Genomic DNA, 22,238 nt, shown 5'->3' with positions numbered 1-22,238 from the left:
GAACATATATGTTTACTTCAAAGGGCATATAGGCAATGATATATCACTTCACAGCCAGGAAATTGAAATTAAAATTGTCAATGTTAAAAAAGTCAATGTGCTGTACACCACATACATACACTGTATATATTCCAAACCCTAAAATACACATATTTCCCAAATGGGCGACAAGGTGGCCTAGTGGTTAACATGGTCACCTCACAGCAGAAAGGCAGCTGATTCAAGCCCTGGCTGGGCCAGGTGGCATTTCTGTGTGGAGTTTGCATGTTCTCCTCGTGTTCGTGTGGGTTTCCTCTGGATACTCCGATTTCCCCCACAGTACAAGACGTGCTATAGGTGAATAGAGTGAAGTTAATTTATAAACTAATTTCGAGAGATCATGTGCTCATGATTGCTCACAGCTGGTCCCGCATCAGCTCACGATTAATTCACCAATCAGATGATTCCTATGGCACTATAAATAACCAGAGTTTTCTTATCTCAGTATCTTCGTCTTGAAGAATCCCCCCACCCCACCCACCCCTACTCCCCCTCCTTACCAGATGGGCGACACGGCGGCCCAGTGATTAGCACTGTTGCCTCACAGCAAGAATGTCTCTGGTTAATGTTCCTACTAAACCAGTTGACATTTCTGTGTGGAGTTTGCTCATTCTCTCTGTGCTTGGTGGGTTTTCCCCGGGTTCTCCGGTTTCCTCCCACAGTCCAAAAACATGCAACCTAAGTAAATTGAACATACCAAATCCATACCATAGCCAAGCTCTTAGGAAGTGTACATCTCTTCTTAGCTATTCTTTCAGCCAGAAATAAGTCGGGAGAGTTCATCGAGATCTACCTGAGCTCAAACACCCCTCTCGCCCTGCAAAAAAGGAGGGAGCCCAGGGCTTGAGGACCTCATGAGCTAAGGGCTCTCTCCCGGGACAGCATGCCAAACAAGCTTTAGTATCAATCATCAGCTAAGTGTGAACTCTTGAAATAAACTAAATTGGCCGTAGTGTTTCCCAGTGATGGGTTGCAGCTGGAAGGGCATCCGCTGCATAAAAAGTATGCTGGATAAGTTGGCGGTTCATTACGCTGTGGCGACCCCTGATTAATAAAGGGACTAAGCCGAAGGAAAATATTATTTCCCAAGTGATGTTTAACAGAGCAAGGATTTTGTTTTACAGTATTTCCAATTATATTTTTCTTCATGATAATTACATTATTAAAAAAAAAAAAATACTCCTTAGTTTAAAATGAATAGTTCTCTAAAATTAAAATTAACAAATGTCCTAAAATAATAATTTTTTGACTGGCTAAAGAACAAACGCCAGTTATCTAATGACTTACCTAATTAACCTAAATCAACTAATCCACCCAGTGAGTTCTTTAAATCACACTTTAAGCTGAATAGTAGTATTTTGCAAAGTATAGCTAGTAAGTTATTCTGTAACTTCATTATGGCAAAGACAAAATAAATTAGTTATTAAAACTATTATGTTTAAAAACGTGTTAAAAAAATCTTCTCTTCATTAAACAGCACATCATTTTATTTAATTTAATTTTACAAATTTTAGGATTATTATAAATAACTTTATAATAATTGAAATTTCACAGGAGGGCTAATAATGTTTTTTAGTAGTCACAGTTTAACAGTGTCTTTTTTCCAAACACAGTAGTGTAACAATGTCTTTTCACAAAAAAAGTAAACAGAAGTGCAACATTCATTCATTTTCCTTCGTCTTAGTCTCTATTTCACAGGTCGCCACAGTAGAACAACCCGCCAACTATTCCAGTATATGTTTTATACTAATAATATGGGCTCATTTGTCCTATTTTGACTGCTATACCATCATAAATAGTGAAAATAACCTCTAGAAAAAGGTTTTAAGACCAAGTGGAATTCTCTGTTGGCTGTCGATTCGGTATGACTTTGATCAATTCAAACTATGTTTTGATCAATGCAAACTATTATTTTTCCAACATCCAGCTGTGCAAGAAAACATACAGTCTGACATAAGTGAAGTCATCTTTCACTACTGTATTGTTTTTAATTGAGAAACTATTTTGCTTTCTACGTGGAGTTTGCATGTTCTCCCTGTGTTCGCGTGGGTTTGCTCAGAGTGCTCCGGTTTCCTCCACAATCCAAAGACATGCGGTACAGGTGAATTAGGAAGGCTAAATTGTCCGTAGTGTATGAGTGTGAGTGAGTGTGTATAAATGTTTCCCAGAGATGGGTTGCGGCTGGAAGGGCAACATGTGCTGGATAAGTTGGCGGTTCATTCCGCTGTGGTGACCCCGGATTAATAAAGGGACTGAGCCGAAAAGAAAATGAATGAATGAATGAATAAATGAATGAGTTATCATGACCATCCAACAATCTATTTCAGCTAAAATGTTGCTTAAAATGTACTAAAATGCAGTATTTAAATCAAATAGTAGAGTAAATGAGGCCAATTAAAGCTCCGCTTTTTTGAGAAAAAAAAAACACTGTGCCGCTAACCACTGAGCCACTGTGTCCCCCTTATATTATATTATATTATATTATATTATATTATATTATATTATATTATATTATATTATATTATATTATATTATATTATATTATATTATATTATATTATATTATATTGGTATAGTCACATACTGAACTGTAAATGAACTGCAAGATATAAAGCATTTATTATTACATTACTTATATTAATTTCTATACATGCATAACCCGAGATGAATCCGACCCCTCTGCGTCAGATTTGATGATATTGCACGGCACTTCAAATAAACATACTGTCTCATTAATAGTGAACTACAATATCCCCTGCTCACTGCACACAGAGAACATATGAAATCGAACAGCAGCTAAAACATCCAGGTGAACATCACAGCTGTGTGTCTACAAACTGGGGCTCAGATGGTGAGTCTATTGAACTCTGTTACTAAAAAAAAACACTTGTTCGTCAGAAGCACCAGAAAGATTTGGGATCTGCTGTAGGCATTCTAGTGTATATAGAGAGCAACAGTACAGAGCGCATGGCTGATTTGGGATGAGAGATCATTGAATATTATTATATTCTGCACTCAAACATGAGCATCTTCATACTTTGCTGCTTATGAATCAAGATGAGTGAATGAACCAATGCTTTGTGATCCATACAATCCACAGGCACAAAAAACCCAGTGGCAGATTGTGTGTCATTAATCAAGCATTCAGTAATGAAGCACTCCTGAGAGGAATGAATAACATTCTACATTTTAATTAGAAGCAACTCCATGAATATCTTAACAATACATCTCTGTACAGAAACAGAGCATGATTGTACTTGCTGATTGCTGAGTGAGACAACAGATGATCAGATGTCTGTTAAACAAAGCCGTTTTGGGATTTTATCCAGGTACATTTGAGCACGGATGAGTTATGAGTTATGGATGTGACATTTGCAGTAAAGCCTTAAAACATAAATTCACAGAGAGAGTAAATGTTAACATTATATTGAAACATCTGTTTATATATTCCAAAACAACTAGCCACAGAGTTATGGGATCAGAAAAATATCAATCTGTAAACATATTTTATATTTTAAATGAGGAAAATAAACATGCGTTATGAATGTGACCAAAAAAGTGAGTTAAAAAAAAGTAGGGATGCACCAAAATGGATTTTTTGGCTGATATCGATAACCAATAACTCTTAAGATTTGGAGGCCGATAAACAATATACTATAGTCGACAAATATTTCAAAATGTTAAAATTTTTTATACAGTAAACAACTGATTTTATTTTTAAAACTTCATAAATGTTTGAACTGAGCTTATGTATGGAATAGCCTACTCAAAGTAATAATTTCAAAATTGCAAGGTGATTATATAGACCTATATTCATGACTTTACATAAATCAGCAAGCCAAAAATAAATTATTTACTTTTCTTTGCATAGAAAATTATCATGCAAATTGACTAAAAATAATAGGTTAAATAACAAAATTAAATTTAACTGACAAGGAAGTGGTGTGAAATTATGGAACAGTCTAAATTCTCAAACATTCATTCATTCATTCATTTTCTTTTCGGCTTAGTCCCTTTATTAATCTAGGGTCACCACAGCAGAATGAACCACCAACTTATCCAGCATATGTTTTACGGATGCCCTTCCAGCTGCAACCCATCACTGGGAAACATCCACACACTCTCATTCACACATATACATACACTATGGACAAATTAGCTTACCCAATTCACCTACAGTGCATGTTTTTTGACTTGTGGGGGAAACCGGAGCACCCGAAGGAAACCTACGCGAACGCAGGGAGATTCTCAAACAATGTCAGGATATTAATCAATTTAAAAAGTTGTATAAATATTTATTATTCTCTCCAGGAATATAATAGATAATGCTGGGAATTTTTTTCAATCATCACTTATTATAAAAAATATTTGAAAAATAAATTAAAATTTAACAGGAGTGCTAATAATTTTGCCTTCAACTGTATATATAAACAAACATAGTAATAAAAAACAGTTGGAGCATTATCAAAAACTAAAAACAAACAAACAAACATGACATTCATCCAACAAAAAAAGTGCACTATAACTAACCTCAACCCTGAAACATAAACATCTAAACTTCCCCAAAAAAACTACAGTTTTCTCACCCATTAACAAGTCAGATTGATGTTTGAGTCATCAGCACTTAGTCTTCATCTTCTCAGCACTCTCATTCACCTATCTCTCAATGTCCCTTTAGCGTAGAAATGTCACTGCTGTGAAAACTCTCAGACAGCAGCGATTTTAAACCTCTGTGCAAAAAAACAAGTTCTTTTCAGACTGCAAGCTTGAGTCGACTATGACCAGAATCATCACATTTCATTACCGCTGTACATGCTGCGTGAATGAGCTGTTGAAAGAGAAATGGAAAAGGACATTTCAAAGAAAAGCTGCTGAATTCTACCTACATTCTCGCAGCCCATCATTCTTCAAGCGTTGAAAATGATTGCCTGTTGAAAATAATTGAAATCCAGAACACCTCAAACAAGATGTGCTCTTTTTCATTAATGCAGAAATACTTTACATCCTACAAGACAGAGGATGTCATTTCAATACTGTTAATGGAACTGATTTTGGTTTTCTTGTAAACTCTATGTGATGCACATTTTTGCAAACTTAATGCTTCTACAGCATTGCAGTCTCTGATTATTACTACCTACAGTACAGTAGGGTATTCAAAAGTTAATCTAAAGTTGAGAAATATTTACATTACAGTGTGATTCAAAAGTCTGAGGGCACTTAACAGACACCTAACGGGAACTTAACTTTAAACCTTAACTATAGTTTGTAATAAACTGCTTAAAGCGCAGTGCAATCATTGTTTTTAAATCAGCATAGAAGACAGTTTAAACAAAGTTATATAGATCACATGACATAAAGACATTATAGACAATATCACTTAACATTAGATCATAACATTAAATAGTACAATTATTCTAGCATTAACAAAAATAATAAAAGGGATAATTCACTCAAAAAGGAAACTGTGACATAAATTCATTCAGTCTCAGGCAGGGTTGCCAGTTTCACAAAAATTAACTAGCCCAATGACAACTCAAAGCCTGCACAAATGGAATTAAAAGTAGTCCACTTTAGTTTACTCCCTCCAGAGTCAATTGCTAAATGCACACAAAGGAAAGGTTTACCATATATTCACTGTCTGATATTATAATACTTGTACGGTACTATACAGTACATAATTGACTTTCTACAAACCAAACAAAGCTTCTAAGAACACTTTTCAGATGTGCAACTGACAATCAGCTCGTTTAATATGTGACGTGGTGTCAGGCAGTTTTACTTTTTCCACTTGCTGCATTTTTTGGGTTGCTAGGTATGATTTGTGATCAATGTCCATTAAAAAGCCATGAAAGAGTGCAATAGGGGGCGTGGCCAGCAGAGCAGGGGGAAAAGAGGGGAGCGAACAACTGTTGTCAGTTGGCTAACACAATGAGACACAAACAGTGAGGAGACCCATGAATTTGTAGTTTACAAAGTAAAATGCAAAAAAATAAACAGTAAATAATTTAATGCCTTGCTATATATGTTATTTGTTCAATCATTATAAAGATTATCATGTTTATAAAAACACTACAAATGAGGAGGACTTCTCTCCTTCTCAATCCCCGGATCTGAATGCAGACACAGTGGATATCAGTGCAGCAGGTCTCTTGCCCTGTCTGTTCCAACCATTAACCCTACTGGTAATTTGGAGGATTTTAAATATTGGCGAACAGTGCAGCACGGATATAGGCAATGTGTCTGAATGGTAACGAACTGAACTGATAAAATGGTAACGAACTGAACTGATAAAGAACTGAACTGATGAATTCTCCAATTCTCATACAGCTCTCTCAGCTTTGCTGTATCGGCCCTGACAGAATTGTAAGGAAAAACATGCAACAAACCCCGTGGATCATGGAAACAAACACATACGACCCATGCCGTGAATGATCCTCAGTCTCACCCAGTCATTGGGTCTCACAGCTTGGCAGGTCTGCCTTGACTTCGGAATGCACGTGCTCTCATGAATAATTAAAAAGCATGGTCTTCTCATAGGATAAGAAAACTCCGCAATGAAGAATAATGAGAAACCGTTGTGTCATCCCTCTACAAACAGATTCGCGATACACCACCGATTTTGATCCCACCTCAAAAAATATTTTAAACCTGGAAGATGAAATTTATCCAGTTGTCCCCACATTTAAAGCTGACAGGTGCTAAAGTTGTTTTAACTGATGCTCAACACACACAAATCTGTTTAGTACTCCAGGGTGTCTTGAACCTTAAAGAAGTGATTATTATATATTTGCAAAAAAGAAACATTTTAATGAAAGGGGTAACTTGTGAAAGAAAAAATATATAATTTAAAAATAATTACATAATCATATATAACAAATATATATATATATATATATATATATATATATATATATATATATATATATATATATATATATATATATTTATATATATATATATATATATATATATATATATATATATATATATATATATATATATATATATATATATATATATATATATATATATATATATATTATATTATATATAACTCATAGCTCATTTCTAATAACTCATAACTCATTTCTAATAACTGACTTATTTTATATTTGCCATGATGACGATACATAAAATTTGACTAGATATTTTTCAAGACACTTCTATACAGCTTGAGGTGACATTTAAAGGCTTAAGTAGGTTAATAAGATTAACTATGCAGGTTAGGGTAATTAGGCAAGTCATTGTATAATGATGGTTTGTTCTGTAGACAGTCCAAAAAATTTGCTTAACGGGGCTAATAATTTTGACCTTAAATGGTTCAGATAAAAAAGTTGCTTTTTGTAACGCCACGGCAGTAGAAGGAGCCCTCGCACGACTACTGACTCAGCTCCGCTCCCTCTGCAGTCACTTCCTGTTTGTGCTGTATTTCAACAAGAGCTCAGGCCATGCTTCCTTGCGAAGTTTACCTGCCTTACCAAGCGTTGTTCCAAGTGACTTTCATGACTGCTTTTCTGTGTATGACCCTGCCTGCCTTGATCAAGTACGTTATCTGTCTTTGCCCTCTTGCTCTGTTCTGGACTGCTTATTGTTGCCTTGAACTTTTGTCTGCCTTCTCAACATGTCTTCTGGATTTGCCCCTGTGTATTTTGATCTGTTTTTGGACTGATTATTGTTGCACTGATCCTCTGCGTGAATTACTACTACGTCTCCTGGAATTGCCTCTGTGTTTGTTGTTTGGTTTGGACTGCTTACATGTTGCCGACTCTCCGTTTGTTTACCCGTTGATGTCTCTGTCTAAACCCATTATTAAACTTCTGCATATGGATTCTAACACAGCCTCAGACCCCTCGTTACACTTTTATTCTGGCCTTAATAAAACAAACAAGACTTTCTGCAGAGGAAAAAATATTATCAGACATACTGTGAAAAATTCCTTGCTGTGATAAACATCATTTGGGAAATATTTAAAAAAGAAAAAAATTCAAAGGGAGGCTAATAATTCTGACTTCAACTGTATATATGTATTAACTTGAAATATATACAGTAGCCGATATATAGCCGATAGATCATGTTTATTTATTCATCTGCTAATATTAACAAATGGACCATTTCTGTTAAAAGTATGTTAATTGTAAAAGAATTAAGATAACCGTAACATGTAATGTATCATTTAAACTTAAGTTTTGGATATTTGTGTTAAATGAAGTAATATTCATCAACTGTGATACTAATGTCAAAGTAAGACTAAAATTCAAATTACACCCCAATGTACTGCAAAAAGGCTATTGGTTGAACTTGGTATGTTGCCAGACTTTTAATGAGTTTAATTAATAGTTTGTGTTGGGATGTGGCTGAGACAGGATTGTCAGATAAACAAGTCTGAGCAACAGCAGCACACACTCGATCAATGAGTTTGATTGCCTCCTGATGGATTACCAGTTCAGTTCACTCAAAGCAGCACTTCTGCATGTAAAGTATAACCCCAGTCACTGGCTTAACTGCATTAAAATATCCATAAAAATAATGGCTGAAATAACATTATACAAATTCTATTCATTTTGTTCAACTTTGGACCATGCATTTATGACAACATACCACTAAAATTATGTTTGAGGGGGAAAACTGATTTGATTTTTATGTTCTGACAATTAAATTGAGAAAACATTTTTTCATGCACTTTTCGATTTAGAATTTTGGGTTATTTTATTTTCATAGATAGATTTGTATTATGAAAGTTTTTACTAATGGATACAGTATCTCCATGCATGATAATATTCTTGCTTTTATACAGTTTATCTGTTTGCAGTATTCTTTGAAGTGTGAGGTAATAAAAACATTTCTAAAACCTCCTCTGTAAAAATCTTTGACTTTATTTGTCATAAAAATAATAATAATCATGAACCTGGCTTCACCGAATGTTCAGTTGTTTTGTGCTAGTAATGTATGCAAATTACTGCATAATTAATGCACAATGCTTTATTTGCATATTCAATCATAACAAATAGAAAACTTGTAGTATGAAAACACTGTGATTTTTAATTTAATCAATCAACTATAGGAAAGTATGGTGATAATTATTAGTTAATTACAATACCCTATTCACCTGCAGTGTCTTGGCTTGGGTTGATTTTGTAATTATCATTTCCCCAAGCACACCACTTTGCCTTGAGAAGTCTGATATCAAAGAATCTACACCAGCGAGTATGTAGGAGTTTCAGATTTGCTCCTGAACTTCAGACACTGAAGTGCCTCTAAACTTTTAGCTTTACAGCAACTTGACAGCGGCTGACAAGATGACAGAAGACACTTTGCACTTTTTTGAAGTGTTGCATGTGTTGTTTAATGCCTTGAAGTTCATCAAAGGTTTGTGATGGTGATTTCAACTTACCCTCATGTTGATCAGAGAAGTGTCTGAAGTAATTTGGACAGGGAATAACCACGTGTTCCCCAATTTTGGCTGATGGCCAGCAAGCAATAATATCCCACATCCCTTTGCAGCCTGACAAAAGAATAGAGAATAACAGCATTAACTCAATATAGGCCTGTAACGAGACACAAATATAAAGCATTACAAAGTATTGAATACATTTCAGTAGTTCAGTACTTTCACCTTGTGTCATTCCATTATTACCCAATTTTTGTTCCTTTTTAAATTTTTCTGAATATATATATATATATATATATATATATATATATATATATATATATATATATATATATATATATATATATATATATATATATATTGTTGATGTTGATCTCAGCTCTGTTCATTTTGATGTTAAAAATTTAACTCTACAGTTGAACAAATTGACTTTTATTGACACTTTAGCAGATTGAAATAATTTAAGAAATAATAAATAGAAAAATGTGTCTGTAAAATCACAGAAAAAGCTGCTAAATTACGGATTTTTTAAAGTGCATGTCACTTATTTACAGTAATTGCTGTGCTAAACACATGAAAACATCCATTTATCATTAAGTAGATTTGCATGTCCAGTGGTCTAGCAAAATATTAATTTTCCCACTGTAAATTTCCAGCAGTAAATTACTCAAACTTTATCCCATGGGGTTGTTTAAAACTAACTCAAGGACTCTAAAACTCTCGCTTCCCTCATCCTTCAGTTGGACACCTGTGAGCACAATAAACTGAGATACGCTATCAGCTTATTGCTTTAGCCGTAATATTCGGAATATTTACGAGGCTCCTCATGCCCCAGAATGCATCCGTCAGGTTCATGAGGCGAGATGAGCTGCCTGTTGACTGTGAATGTGGAAAACTGACAGCCAGTTTATCTTACTCGTCCTCTTCAAGCTACAGAGGAATGTTCCAGAGGCAAGTGGACTGTTTAAAAATCCACCTCTTTCAGACACTTGCTATATAATATATGTGAAGCTGGGTCAGACAGTAGACATGTAAATTCAGCCATCAGAGGACTGCAGTTAAAATTGAAATCTGATAAATAAAATGTGAGTCCATCTACTGAAAACATTTTATAGTTGAACACACTGACTGGGGAAAGAGTAGAAGCCTTGACTACTAAATCCACTGACAAAAATACAGGTTTAGTTCTACTTCAAATGACTTGTTAAATGTATTTTCTATACAGAAAAGCTCATTCTAAGAGATTGAAAAAATGGTGATCTGTGTCTCATAATCTCGATGTTTAGATCAGGTGATTGAGGAAACTCTTGTGATTGCATCCTGATGTTCTAAAACTAATCAGGATGTGTTCAGCTGTGCGTACGGAGGCATTTTCACATAAAGCATCAGTTGTTTGCACCATAAGACGGATGTGGTTTTGTAAACTGTCCTCTGTGATCATTATACTAATGTTCATACTAAATTCAACAGAATCTGACGTATGGTGTTGTGGTGAATCGTAAACATCAATGGGAGTCAGGAAGCAAGAATTGATTGCTCTATCTCAAATCGTGTGGAACAGTGAACGACAACTAACAGTGCTTTAGTGATATTTCACAAGCTAGCATGTTTAATACAATATTTTGTACAGACAGCATTTGTACCATTTTTGCACAGCTTCAAATATGGTCAGTGAAAATGCTTTAGTTGCTGCTATATGGATTTACAGTGCATCTGGAAAGTATTCATAGCGCTTCAGTTTTTTCAAATTTTTTTATGTTACAGCCTTATTCCAAAATGGATTAAATTCATTTATTTCCTCAAAATTCTACACAGAATACCCCATAATGACAACGTGAAAAAATATTTTTAGAAATTGTTGCAAATTTATTTTAAAAAAAAAAGCTGAAAAATCACATGTAAAAAAATTGAGCTCAGGTACATTCTGTTTCCACTGATCATTCTTGAGATGTTTCAGCAGCTTAATTGGAGTTCCCCTGTGGTAAATTCAGTTGATTGGACATGATTTGAAAAGGCATACAAACCAAGTATGAAGACAAAGGAATTGTCTGTAGACCTCCAAGACAGGATTGTCTTCTGGCACAAGGCTGGGAAAGGTTACAGAAACATTTCTGCTGCTTTGAAAGTTCCAATGAGCACAGTGGCCTCCATCATCCATAAGGGGAAGATGTTTGGAACCACCAGGACTCTTTCTATAGCTGGCCGGCTATCTAAGCTGAGTGATCAGGGGAGAAGGGCCTTATTCAGGGAGGTGATCAATAACCCGATGGTCACTCTGTCTGAGCTCCGCAGCGTTCTTCTGTGGAGAGAGGAGAACCTTACAGAAGGACAACCATCTGTGCAGCAATCCACCAATCAGGCCTGTATGGTAGAGTGGCCAGACAAAAGCCATTCCCCGCCTGGAATTTGCCAAAAGGCATCTGAAAGACTCTCAGACCATAAGAAACAAAACTCTCTGGTCTGATGACACTAAAATTCACCTCCTTAGAGTGAATGCCAGGCGCTATGTTTGGAAAAAACCAGGCACCACTCATCACCAGGCTAAACCATCCCTACAGTGAAGCATGGTGGTGGCAGCATCATGCTGTGGGGATGTTTTTCAGCAGCAGGAACTGGAAGACTAGCCAGGATAGAGGAAAACATGAATGCAGCAGTGTACAGAGACATTCTGAATGAAAACCTGCTTCAGAGTACTCTTGACCTCAGACTGGGGCAACAGTTCATCTTCCAGCAGGACAATGACCCAAAGCACACCGCCAAAATATCAATGGAGTGGCTTCACAACAACTCGATGAATGTCCTTGAGTGGCCCCGCCAGAGCCCAGACCTAAATCCTATTGAACATCTCTGGACAGATCTGAAAATGGCTGAACACCGTCGCTTCCCATCCAAGCTGATAGAGCTTGAGAGGTACTGCAAAGAGGAATGGGCAAAAATTCCCAAAAACAGGTGTGCCAAGCTTTTGGCATCATATTTAAAAAGACTTAAGGCTGTAATTCCTGCAAATGGTACATCAATAAAGTATTGAGCAAAGGCTGTGAATACTTATGTCCATATGTTTTTTAGGTTTTTTATTTTTAATAAATTTGCAACAATTAAAAAAAAAAAATCTTTTTTAACATTGTCATTATGGGGTATTGTGTGTAGAATGTTGAGGAAATAAATGAATTTAATCCATTTTGGAATAAGGCTTAACATAAAAAAGTGGAAAAAGTGAAGCGCTATGAATACTTTCCAGATGCACTGTATACCTTGATTGAAGGGTCTCCAGGGCTATACACATGTCTTTATCATGTTTGATCATGTTTTATTTATGATCTTGTATGTGGACGTCAGTAGCTATTTCTGCTTTCTCAATGACATCAGGCATGACATTAAAAACAGCAACAGATGACTGGTCAAAAAGCAAAGCAGTATATAGGAGTCCAAATTACATAATCTGACTAACAAAACAAACTTAATTACTGTGTATCCTGAACATGGCATGAATAGATTATAAAAGATGTCTACCATTACATTACAGCTATCACACTACATCTAGTGCATGTCATAAACTGCCTTTTTTACTTTTACACTTACATTTATTTATTCAGCAGATTCTTTTATCTAAAGCAACTAGATAAAAACAGAAATCATCAGCTAACAGGTCTAACAGAATGGGCAAGTAAAAAAATATACTGGGATTTTTCAGCTGGAATATTACTGATTAATTTTACATGCATGTCCGTTAACCATAAAACACACAACGTTCAAATGAACATAAATGAAAATCTAATGAATACAAAAATTCATATTAGTACAATATGCCTTTTATTTAGAGTTTTTGGGGTGCTTCAAGGTTGTGTTGTGTGGCTGTGGTATTTGTTTCCTCCAGTAATGCAAGGTTTATAACTTTATTTATTTAGTTGATAAAGAAGTGGTTTCTGTGGCCTCAATGGTCCATCCAGCCCAACAGATATCTAAGATACAAAAAGCCTGCCCATATAACTTCAAAAGACCCAAAGTCTGAGCTTTTTTTTTAACTCTCATGTCTAACTTCGACCAATACATATGGACACAACGGGGCTTTCACTTCAAACAGTTACATGAATTGCTTGTGGGCACTGCAGATCCTTTCATTCATCCACTCTCTATCCAGGATGGGGGTCTGACTTTTACAGCTGCCTTCCACTTAAAAAAAAAAATCATCTTTCATGCCTGATTGCCAGTTCACCTCGTCAACCTGAAGAATGAGTCAGTGGAGGAGAGCCTGCTTCATTCCTCAAAGGAACATCTGGATAATTGTGGAGATCTTTATAGTGGTCCATCGGTCCTTTGCTGAAAACCAAACTCTGCATGATGCATCTCATTGATGAGAATGAAGGTAATCAGCCTCAGACTACAATTATTTTTTAATTTATTACTGTTATTATTCAAATGTACCCCTATTAGAAGAAACACTTTGTTGGTTTTGCTCATTTATATATTTTTTCTGAATATTTAATTGTTATATGATATAAATTAATATGAAATGTATGCATAATTATATTGATATATAACAAATGTTTCAATAATAAAATAATAAAATTTATTAGCGGTTCATTTGCAAAGGACTAGAGTTATTAAAGTTAAAATCATTTGTTAGTTTTTGTTACTTGAAATGAATGTTTAATTATATAATAATACTGATAACTAACTTTTAACTATTAATAATATTTTTCATTATTACATTTTTTGAGCTAGTTGCTAAAATACATTTCTTTCATTTAGTTAAACTTGATATATTACAGTGGCTAAACCAAATGAATATAAATACAAATTATTAAATCATTTATTAATTAATTACTTATTACATCATATATTTATATATTTATATAAATCACAATAATTATCCTTGAAAAAGCCAAATCAATGCAAACACAACCAGATTACTGTTGTGTTTGTGATAAGGAAAAAAGCTAAACACATGCACATTTCTTCTTTCTTTTTACTGAACTAGTCTGCAGTAACAAAAACAGGAGACGCATTAGAAACAAACAAATGCTATACAAAAGTGGCGAACACTAAACACATACATTCCTGATGTGAGTCCCATATGAAACTCAATACATTACAATTATATGGTATAAATATAGCACTACCACATACAAAAGACAGAGATCAATTTAGAACTAACCAGTTTAATATTGATTTGATCAGCTGTAGTTAGAAATTAAGATGTTTTTATCCTCTAAGGACTCATTATGTGGTCTTTTTCGCCATCTTGTGGATGAACAACGTCAACTGTCTTTGCTCTGCTCGAAGACAGGCTAATGGCCGCCGACACGCTGTCTCTCAGAAATTATAAATATTTAAAATAGGCACTATCCTTATAAATAAACTGCATAGTTGCAATGTAAACAACTACATTCTTGCCTAAAAATCATCAAAAGTACATTATGTTTTCCAACAGCTGCAATATTAGTCAAATTGTAGAGTGTCCTTTGCTTTTAGCTGTATGTGGGTGGAGTAATACAAAAGGGTGAAGGATAAAGAGGCTGTACCAGTGCTGTTATTTGCAGAATATTGCACGGCTATCAGCCAATCAGATTCAAGAACCAGACAGAATTGTTGTGTGTGTATATATATATATGATTAAAACTACATGAGCATATTAAAACTAACAACAATGATACTTAAATACTGCATGCATTTCATATTTCTTTTAATGGTTTTTACAATGCATTTTTTGTAGTCATCCTCTACAAATAAACTTTTCACATGTTGTGCGATGCTATTACGTAAAAGGTAAAATAGTGTAATTTATTATGTAAATATTAATTACTAAAAATAAATGGGGACAATAGAATCATACAAAAGACTTTGCTAAAGATTTAGACAATTTAAAACGGAACATATTTACAGTATCTACAGCACACTTTAGCTATTTTTTTACTTTCTGTTATTTATTTATATTTAGAACTACCACAAAATATCCTGTTTCAGCACCAAATCTCATATCTATGTGATCTACAGTTACATCCATTTTTCCTCATCAATGCAAAATTGTTTAATGACTGTGAAAAATAGCACAAAGCAACATTGTTTCTTGAAAATCACCTGATGTGATGTTTCCTGCTGTTTTATTCTCACACCTCGCTCTTGCCAGCTCAATCTCATTTACCACGTCACACATCTGAACAGCAGCAACCTGTAAAAGACACAGAGAGAAGAGAGAAAAAAAAACATTTGAGTTGTTGAAACAGCACGGCCTTCAAAGCTTCAATCTTGTTCATCTCAGTGATTCACTACAATAATACTCTCAGGGTAGTCTATTACTTTAAGGTGTCAGCTTTCATCTTGTAAGGCTTTCATTTCATATGCATATTTATGGATTGCAGCAAAGCCTCACGGGGGCTTATTTTGGATAAACATTTACAGCATTAGCTCATCCACTGCTCAAATTAGCCACAAACTTAAATTGTCCATATTATGCTATTTTAAAGCTGCCTAAATTTGTTTTGGAGGTCTTTTACAGAGGTTTACATACATTTTCCCATAATTTTGATAATTTTTTAAAATTTTTATTTATTATTTAACAGGGAGAGCAGACAAATAACTCCCCCAGAATTAGCTACAAAGCTAAATTTTATCTGTATTTGCTTACATTTTCTCCCTAATTACTTGTATCTGTGTATCAATTAAACTCACTTAAAACATTAAGTTGAAATATGTATTACTTAAAAAGAGCAATTCCATTCAAATGTCAACCTTGCCGTGAAGTTTTCACCAAAATACTGAAACAGTTTCTATGTTTTTTGTGTAAGCAAGTATTTTACAGTACTTTAGAAATGCTAATAAATGTCTCTGTCAATGTTTTTAAACTGTTTTATTTGAAAACAATGTGGAAGCTTCAGCAAGTGTGGTTTAGTGTGAGGTTTGCTTTTGGTAAAGGTGCAGTACGTATGTTTATAATATAGACACTTCCAACAGCTATAATAAATAATCTGATGGGTGTTTTGAGCTGAAACTTTACAGACACATTCTGGGGACACAAAATACTTATATTAATTATGAAAAAAGGGGTAACCTATGTGCCCTTTAAATATCTGCAAACATATTATGATATCTTTATGCTTAAGAAGAGTCAAAAATGTACATAGAAGACCTTTAATACTTTGTTTGAAGTAGCTATGATTCAGTGTAGGTGAAACAAAAAACCTTGTTGTAGACACTTCATAAGAAAAGTGCAGCAAAATGTACTGTAGCAGGAGCAACGTATTTCAAGTTCTGCAGAAACGTAGCCAGAATTTCATACCTATGAAATAAAACAGCACCTTCTTGTGGATGATTTTTAAAAAGTGCAGCAAAACATAACAAGAGCCATGTATTTCAAGTTTTGATAAATGTAGCCAGAATCACATACATAAACATCTTCTTGTGTATGCTTCATATGAAAAGTGCAGCGAAATGTACCAGGAGCAACATTTTTCAGGTTCTGCAGAAATGTAGCAAGAAATTTGTACATACAAAAAACCCAGCACCCTCTTGTGGATGCTTTATAAACAAGTGCAGCAAAAAAACCAGGAGCAAAGTATTTTAAGCTCTACAGAAATGAAGCCAGAATCATGTATACATAAACAACAAAGTCCTTTTGTGGTCGCTTCATATGAAAAGTGCAGCTAAACGTACCAGGAGCAACATATTCAACCCAGGCTCATTCTATAAACGTAGTCCTATGGACATTTCTGAAGGCCGCGAAATACCACCCGGGAGGTACGTATTTTTGCAGTTTTTGTTTTCGCGAATCCATGAGAGGCCGCTGTGTGCGCTTTTTCATAACTCAAATTTCTCTCGCGAGTGCCGTTCGTGCCCGCTGTTCTCGCGTAAACCCACCAGAGACCGCTGTCGACTGACTGTCTGTCTGACTGACTGAATGACAGGATGACTGATTGGCCGACCGACCAATCGACTGACCCACCCTCCTCCTTCACTAAACCCAACCAATTTTATTGATTGACCCGCCACCCATTTACTTCCCTAAACCCAATCAACAATTTACAAAAGCTGTTCAGAAAAAGAAAAGCCCTCGTCTGATTTTTACCACGTTTTCGGATTTTACCCCATTCTCACACTGTTATTCACTTTTATTTTTTTGGATTCTGTTTTTGTCTTACCTGATTTCTGGAACCGCTCTTCCCCAGACTCCCCGGAACCCCATCGACGTGGTCAACTCCTCTCTGCATCTCAAGTCCGCCGACATACATGACAAGCTAACTGGACAAACTGGTTGCAGCGGGAAAGCCCTTCACATGGAGGTAAGCGGTCAGCTGGTAAGCGCGAAAAGGAACGGCGTCAAACCGCCCCCGTAGCGTCCGTTTATAAAATGAAATGAGGTCATACGTACCCCCGGCTACATAATTCGCAGTCTCCAGAAACGTCCATGGGACTATGTTGAATATATTTCAGGTTCTGCACAAAATGTATGTTAAAAAAAAAAACTGCGCCTTTTTGTGAATGTTTCATAAGAAAAGTGCAGCAAAATGTACAGGAAGAACATATTCCAAATTGTGCAGATTGTAGCCAAAGTAATGTATTAAGAATGATCTTGGCTTGCCTTTTACATTCAGCTTACACATAATATCTTAAAAAAGCATAGTAGAAGTGCTAAAAAAAAAGCTTATCAGACATTCAATTTGTCATACACCACTTATTGACCATCTAACAGGCCAATGAGGGCCTGTTTGCTAGCAGCAGACTGAAAAAAGAGTGGGGTTGCGCTGTGGAGATGATATCATGCCTGTGAGGAAGAAAAGGCGTGAGTAATCGTCGGATTGCTCACTGATGTCCACTGCTGATGACAAATTCATGCTGACAGTCAGTGGCAGACAGCCTGCGGGTCAATAAGAACGTGAAAGTCCAACGAACAGCTTGAGAAGGTCAATGAAGACATGGTGCCGGAGAAGAGGGGCATAATGGACAGGGCCGAGTGAATCCCTATAGTGTTGATAATGCTGTATGTGTGTGTGAGTGTTATGGTCCGTTGGTGTGTGTGTTTGATGTTCATTGTGTTAGTGTTAATTTGTGGTTCTGTTTTGGTTTATGTGCACGTGGCCCTGCATTTGTGTGCTTGTGGTGAGTACAGGTGTGTCTGTGCATTTCAGTGTGAGAGACAATAGGCACACAGTAGATATCAGTGACCTAAAGCAAGAGGAGGTCTGTGGGAAATTGGGAAGACTCAGATCTGCCACTGATATGTATGGGAATGCTTATCATTTTCTAGATGCATAAGAAAAATTTAGGCCAAATCAATTTTGACCATGGATAAAATGGTGAAAGTCACATACAAAATTAAAAATCTTCCAGGCACTGTCTATATAGCCAACTAATGGTTGGAAAACATCTTAATATAAAGTCTCTTGCTCACCAAAGCTGCATTTATTTTAATAAAAAAATAGTAAAAGCACTCACTCACTTACGCACATTCCTTAGGCTTATTCTGTTAATTTATCAGGGGTCACCACAGCAGAATGAACTGCCACAGTAAATTTATTTATACACAGTATAATTTATTCCTATAATGTAAAGCTGAAGTCTTCATCCAGAATTTAATCTAACAATCCTTCAGAAATTCTTCTAATTATTACAAATTCTTGTTAAGTGATTTTTAATAATAATAATAATAATAATAATAATAATAATAATAATAATAATAATAATAATAATAATAATAATAATAATGGTGACACGGTGGCGCAGCGGGTAGTATGTTCGCTTCACAGCAAGAAGGTCGCTGGTTCAAGCCTCGGCTGGGTCAGTTGGTGTTTCTGTGTGGAGTTTGCATGTTCTTCCTGCGTTCGCGTGGGTTTCCTCCGGGTGCTCCGGTTTCCCCCACAGTCCAAAGACATGCGGTACAGGTGAATTGGGTAAGCTAAATTGAACATAGTGTATGGGTGTGAGTGAGTGTGTGTGGGTGTTTCCCAGAGATGGGTTGCGGCTGGAAGGGCATCCGCTGCGTAAAACCATGCTGGATAAGTTGGCAGTTCATTCCGCTGTGGCGACCCCGGATTAATAAAGGGAGTGTGTGCAGCCCTACTAACAGCATATTTATATTTTTAAGTGAACTATCTATTTAAGACGTAGATTTATTCAATTGACCATATCACAAACAATTTAAGTGAAAATCTACACCATTTCAATACATCTTATAGAGAATTCCTTTAATGAAGTCTTTTCTGCTCCATGGCATGGCCAATACCATCTAAAATGATGCAGCTGTACTTCATGATAAATGTTTAGGAGAAGAGCAGCAGCAAAAAAATGATGTTGAAAATATAGGCGCTATTTTTGCTCAGTTTCAGCTGTCAGTCTCTGATACTTTGGTGCATGGATAATGGGGTCAGTTCAGTGAGAGGCTGCTTCACTGCCATCATCAGCCATGCGTGCACCTATAATCCCCACCAGCAGAAGATTCCATCAGACTTTTTTATTGCATCATCTGACCTTGTGTAGCTCCGAAGACACCATAAAAGTAGGAGTGGAAGGGAAGAGTACACAAAAAAACACTTGAAATAAGACTTAAAATGTCATTACCTCTGGTTAATAATTGCCTTCTCGGTCTAAAGTATTGCAACCCCTATGCTAAGGCTGGTAACTTCATTTGGTTCCTGGAAGCTAATAAACTGCAGGTTTACATTAGATAAGTTTTTGTGGAGCTTCTCCAGCTCAAGCTTCGGACAAAGGGCCATTTAGAGCTTGTTTACAGTGATTTGCCTAAATTACAATAACAGTGTTCTATTAGTCTCATAATAAATCTGCCAAATTCCCTCAAATATTTCCATCAGATAATGGACGTGCATTCCTGCTTACTCCACATTGGCGCGTTCATCAGGTGCAGGGTTCATTGCGTGTGAAAGCGACCCAATAAAGCGGCGGGGTCAGGCATTAGGGTGATCGCTGATGCATTCCTGGCGAAGAGACACACTCAGCTTCACATATTTGTGTTTATGCTCAAATTATTTGCAAGAGTTCAACTATGTAAGTGGATTCCCTGCTGGAAATCCAGCTTAGGTTGGATTGCTGTGTTTTGGAACATGATAGCAGGTCTAAGCTGGTCATTAGCTGGTCCAAGCCTTGTGTTTTTACACTCTTTTTTCTCAAACAGCTCATTTCCAAAAATGTCAGAGCATAATCCGCCTTTCACTAGATAAGGCTCGAATCCTGCTTAAAAAAACAACAATGCAATTGTTGTTTAGGATGATCTATCTGGTCTCAGAAACAAGTGCTTGCTGCACTCTAAAAATGCTGAGATGATTCAACCACAGTTTGGGTCAAATATGGACTAACCCAACTGGATCAAAACTGGGTTAAAAATGGTATTTTAAATGCAAGCTGCAAGAAGCGTTGAATGGGCCCTGGTTCACTTAGGGCCAGTTTTACCAAACTGCGGAAATTTACACATGAAGGCAAATCCAAAACATCAGCTGGTCATGGAAATTTCTGTGGATGATTTATAGACAATACGCAAATCAAAGAACAAATATGTAACATCTCATTTACATATTGATCAATGCAATAAGCACAGCACACATTAGCATAGTGGCAAATAAGCAGACCTTAAGGTGGGGTTGATCGACTATTACCAGGCACTGTGCAATATTTTTTCTCTACTGACAATAAAGGGGGCTAGAAAAATGTTTAGGCGTGCTAAGAAAATTACTGATATTCATCTCAAAGCTAACCTATTTCCTATAATATTTTAGCATTTAATAAAAACACCTATGGTACACGTATTGAAAAAGTGTATTATTATTATTTATTTCCCAATTATTTATTACCCAATAAGTAGGCATACTTTTAGAATAGACAAGCTTATTATAAATAACTACAAGACAATGAAAAAACTTTTTACATGCCAAGTTGAAAAACCTCAGAACTGGACAGCCCTCATATAGTAAGCCCTACTTGACTGTATGTATGTGAGAATGTACAAGATGTACATTTTGACAACACTTTGTTTCTTTGACATTTCATGTGTAAGGAGAACAAATTGCATGCTGTCTGAGGTAAGTTTGTGCTGGTATTATGTGACTCACTCTAGTTTTTTTTTGTCCCAAAACATCTTTTAATTCCTGAAGCAAATAAAAAAGGGCAAAAACAATTTGTGCTGGTACAAGCTGTCAGTAGAGCTTGGCCCTTAGGATACCAGTGAACAGTTGGCATAAATATAGGATGGATATGTCAAAGTCAAATTTGCTTCAATTGCAAGGTGGTGAAATGTATATAAATTCATATTCTAGACATATGAAAATGTCTTAAGGTCAGGATTTTTTTTTTTTCAAATATGTGATGTTTATTGCAGATTTGTAAAACATTACATTTCCTCTCAACAGCAGGTGGTGCTATGATTATCACTGAATAATGACAAATAGAAGTCTTCAGGTCAAATCTTCTACCAAACTAATTTGATAGACTTTTGGGGCAGATTGAACATTGCACAGTTGAGCTATAACTTCCTGGTTAATAGCAAAACTGAATAAAAATTTAAAGGTTATACATTTCTCAATGAAATCTCAAGACCTTTGTCATTTCGTAAAACAAAAGGCCTTCGTAAAACAAAGAACTGACCTAATTTGGTGTTGATCTTATCAAATCTCTAAGAGGAGAAAATGGCAAAAACAGCTTATATTTTGCAGAGACAATTTTAAAGTACTGCAGGATTTTGCTAGAAAATATGGTGTATGCACTCAAATAATCTATGTGACTTCTGTACATTGTATGCTTACATGAAATGTAGTATAAGGGGAATTTCATTAAATGTGCCTAGGTGATCGTGTTTAGCTATTCTGCCATTT

General features: G+C 35.7%; 1 protein-coding gene across 1 annotated transcript in view; it reads right to left on the bottom strand.

The window, feature by feature from the left end:
• Positions 1-22,238, bottom strand: part of vipr1b (vasoactive intestinal peptide receptor 1b) — an 83,734-nt gene that overhangs the window by 46,241 nt on the left and 15,255 nt on the right. Inside the window, exons 2-3 of the mRNA XM_056450344.1 lie at positions 15,505-15,595; positions 9,430-9,540 (exon numbers count right to left, since the gene is read on the bottom strand). Of these exons, the coding sequence (XP_056306319.1) occupies positions 9,430-9,540; positions 15,505-15,595 (202 nt within the window). The remainder of the gene's footprint in view (positions 1-9,429; positions 9,541-15,504; positions 15,596-22,238) is intronic.

This window comes from Danio aesculapii, chromosome 24 (genome assembly GCF_903798145.1).
Source record: "Danio aesculapii chromosome 24, fDanAes4.1, whole genome shotgun sequence".
NCBI classification, from domain to species: domain Eukaryota; kingdom Metazoa; phylum Chordata; class Actinopteri; order Cypriniformes; family Danionidae; genus Danio; species Danio aesculapii.
Note: the sequence above shows the minus strand (reverse complement) of the source record. Positions and strands in the feature narration are given on the sequence as shown.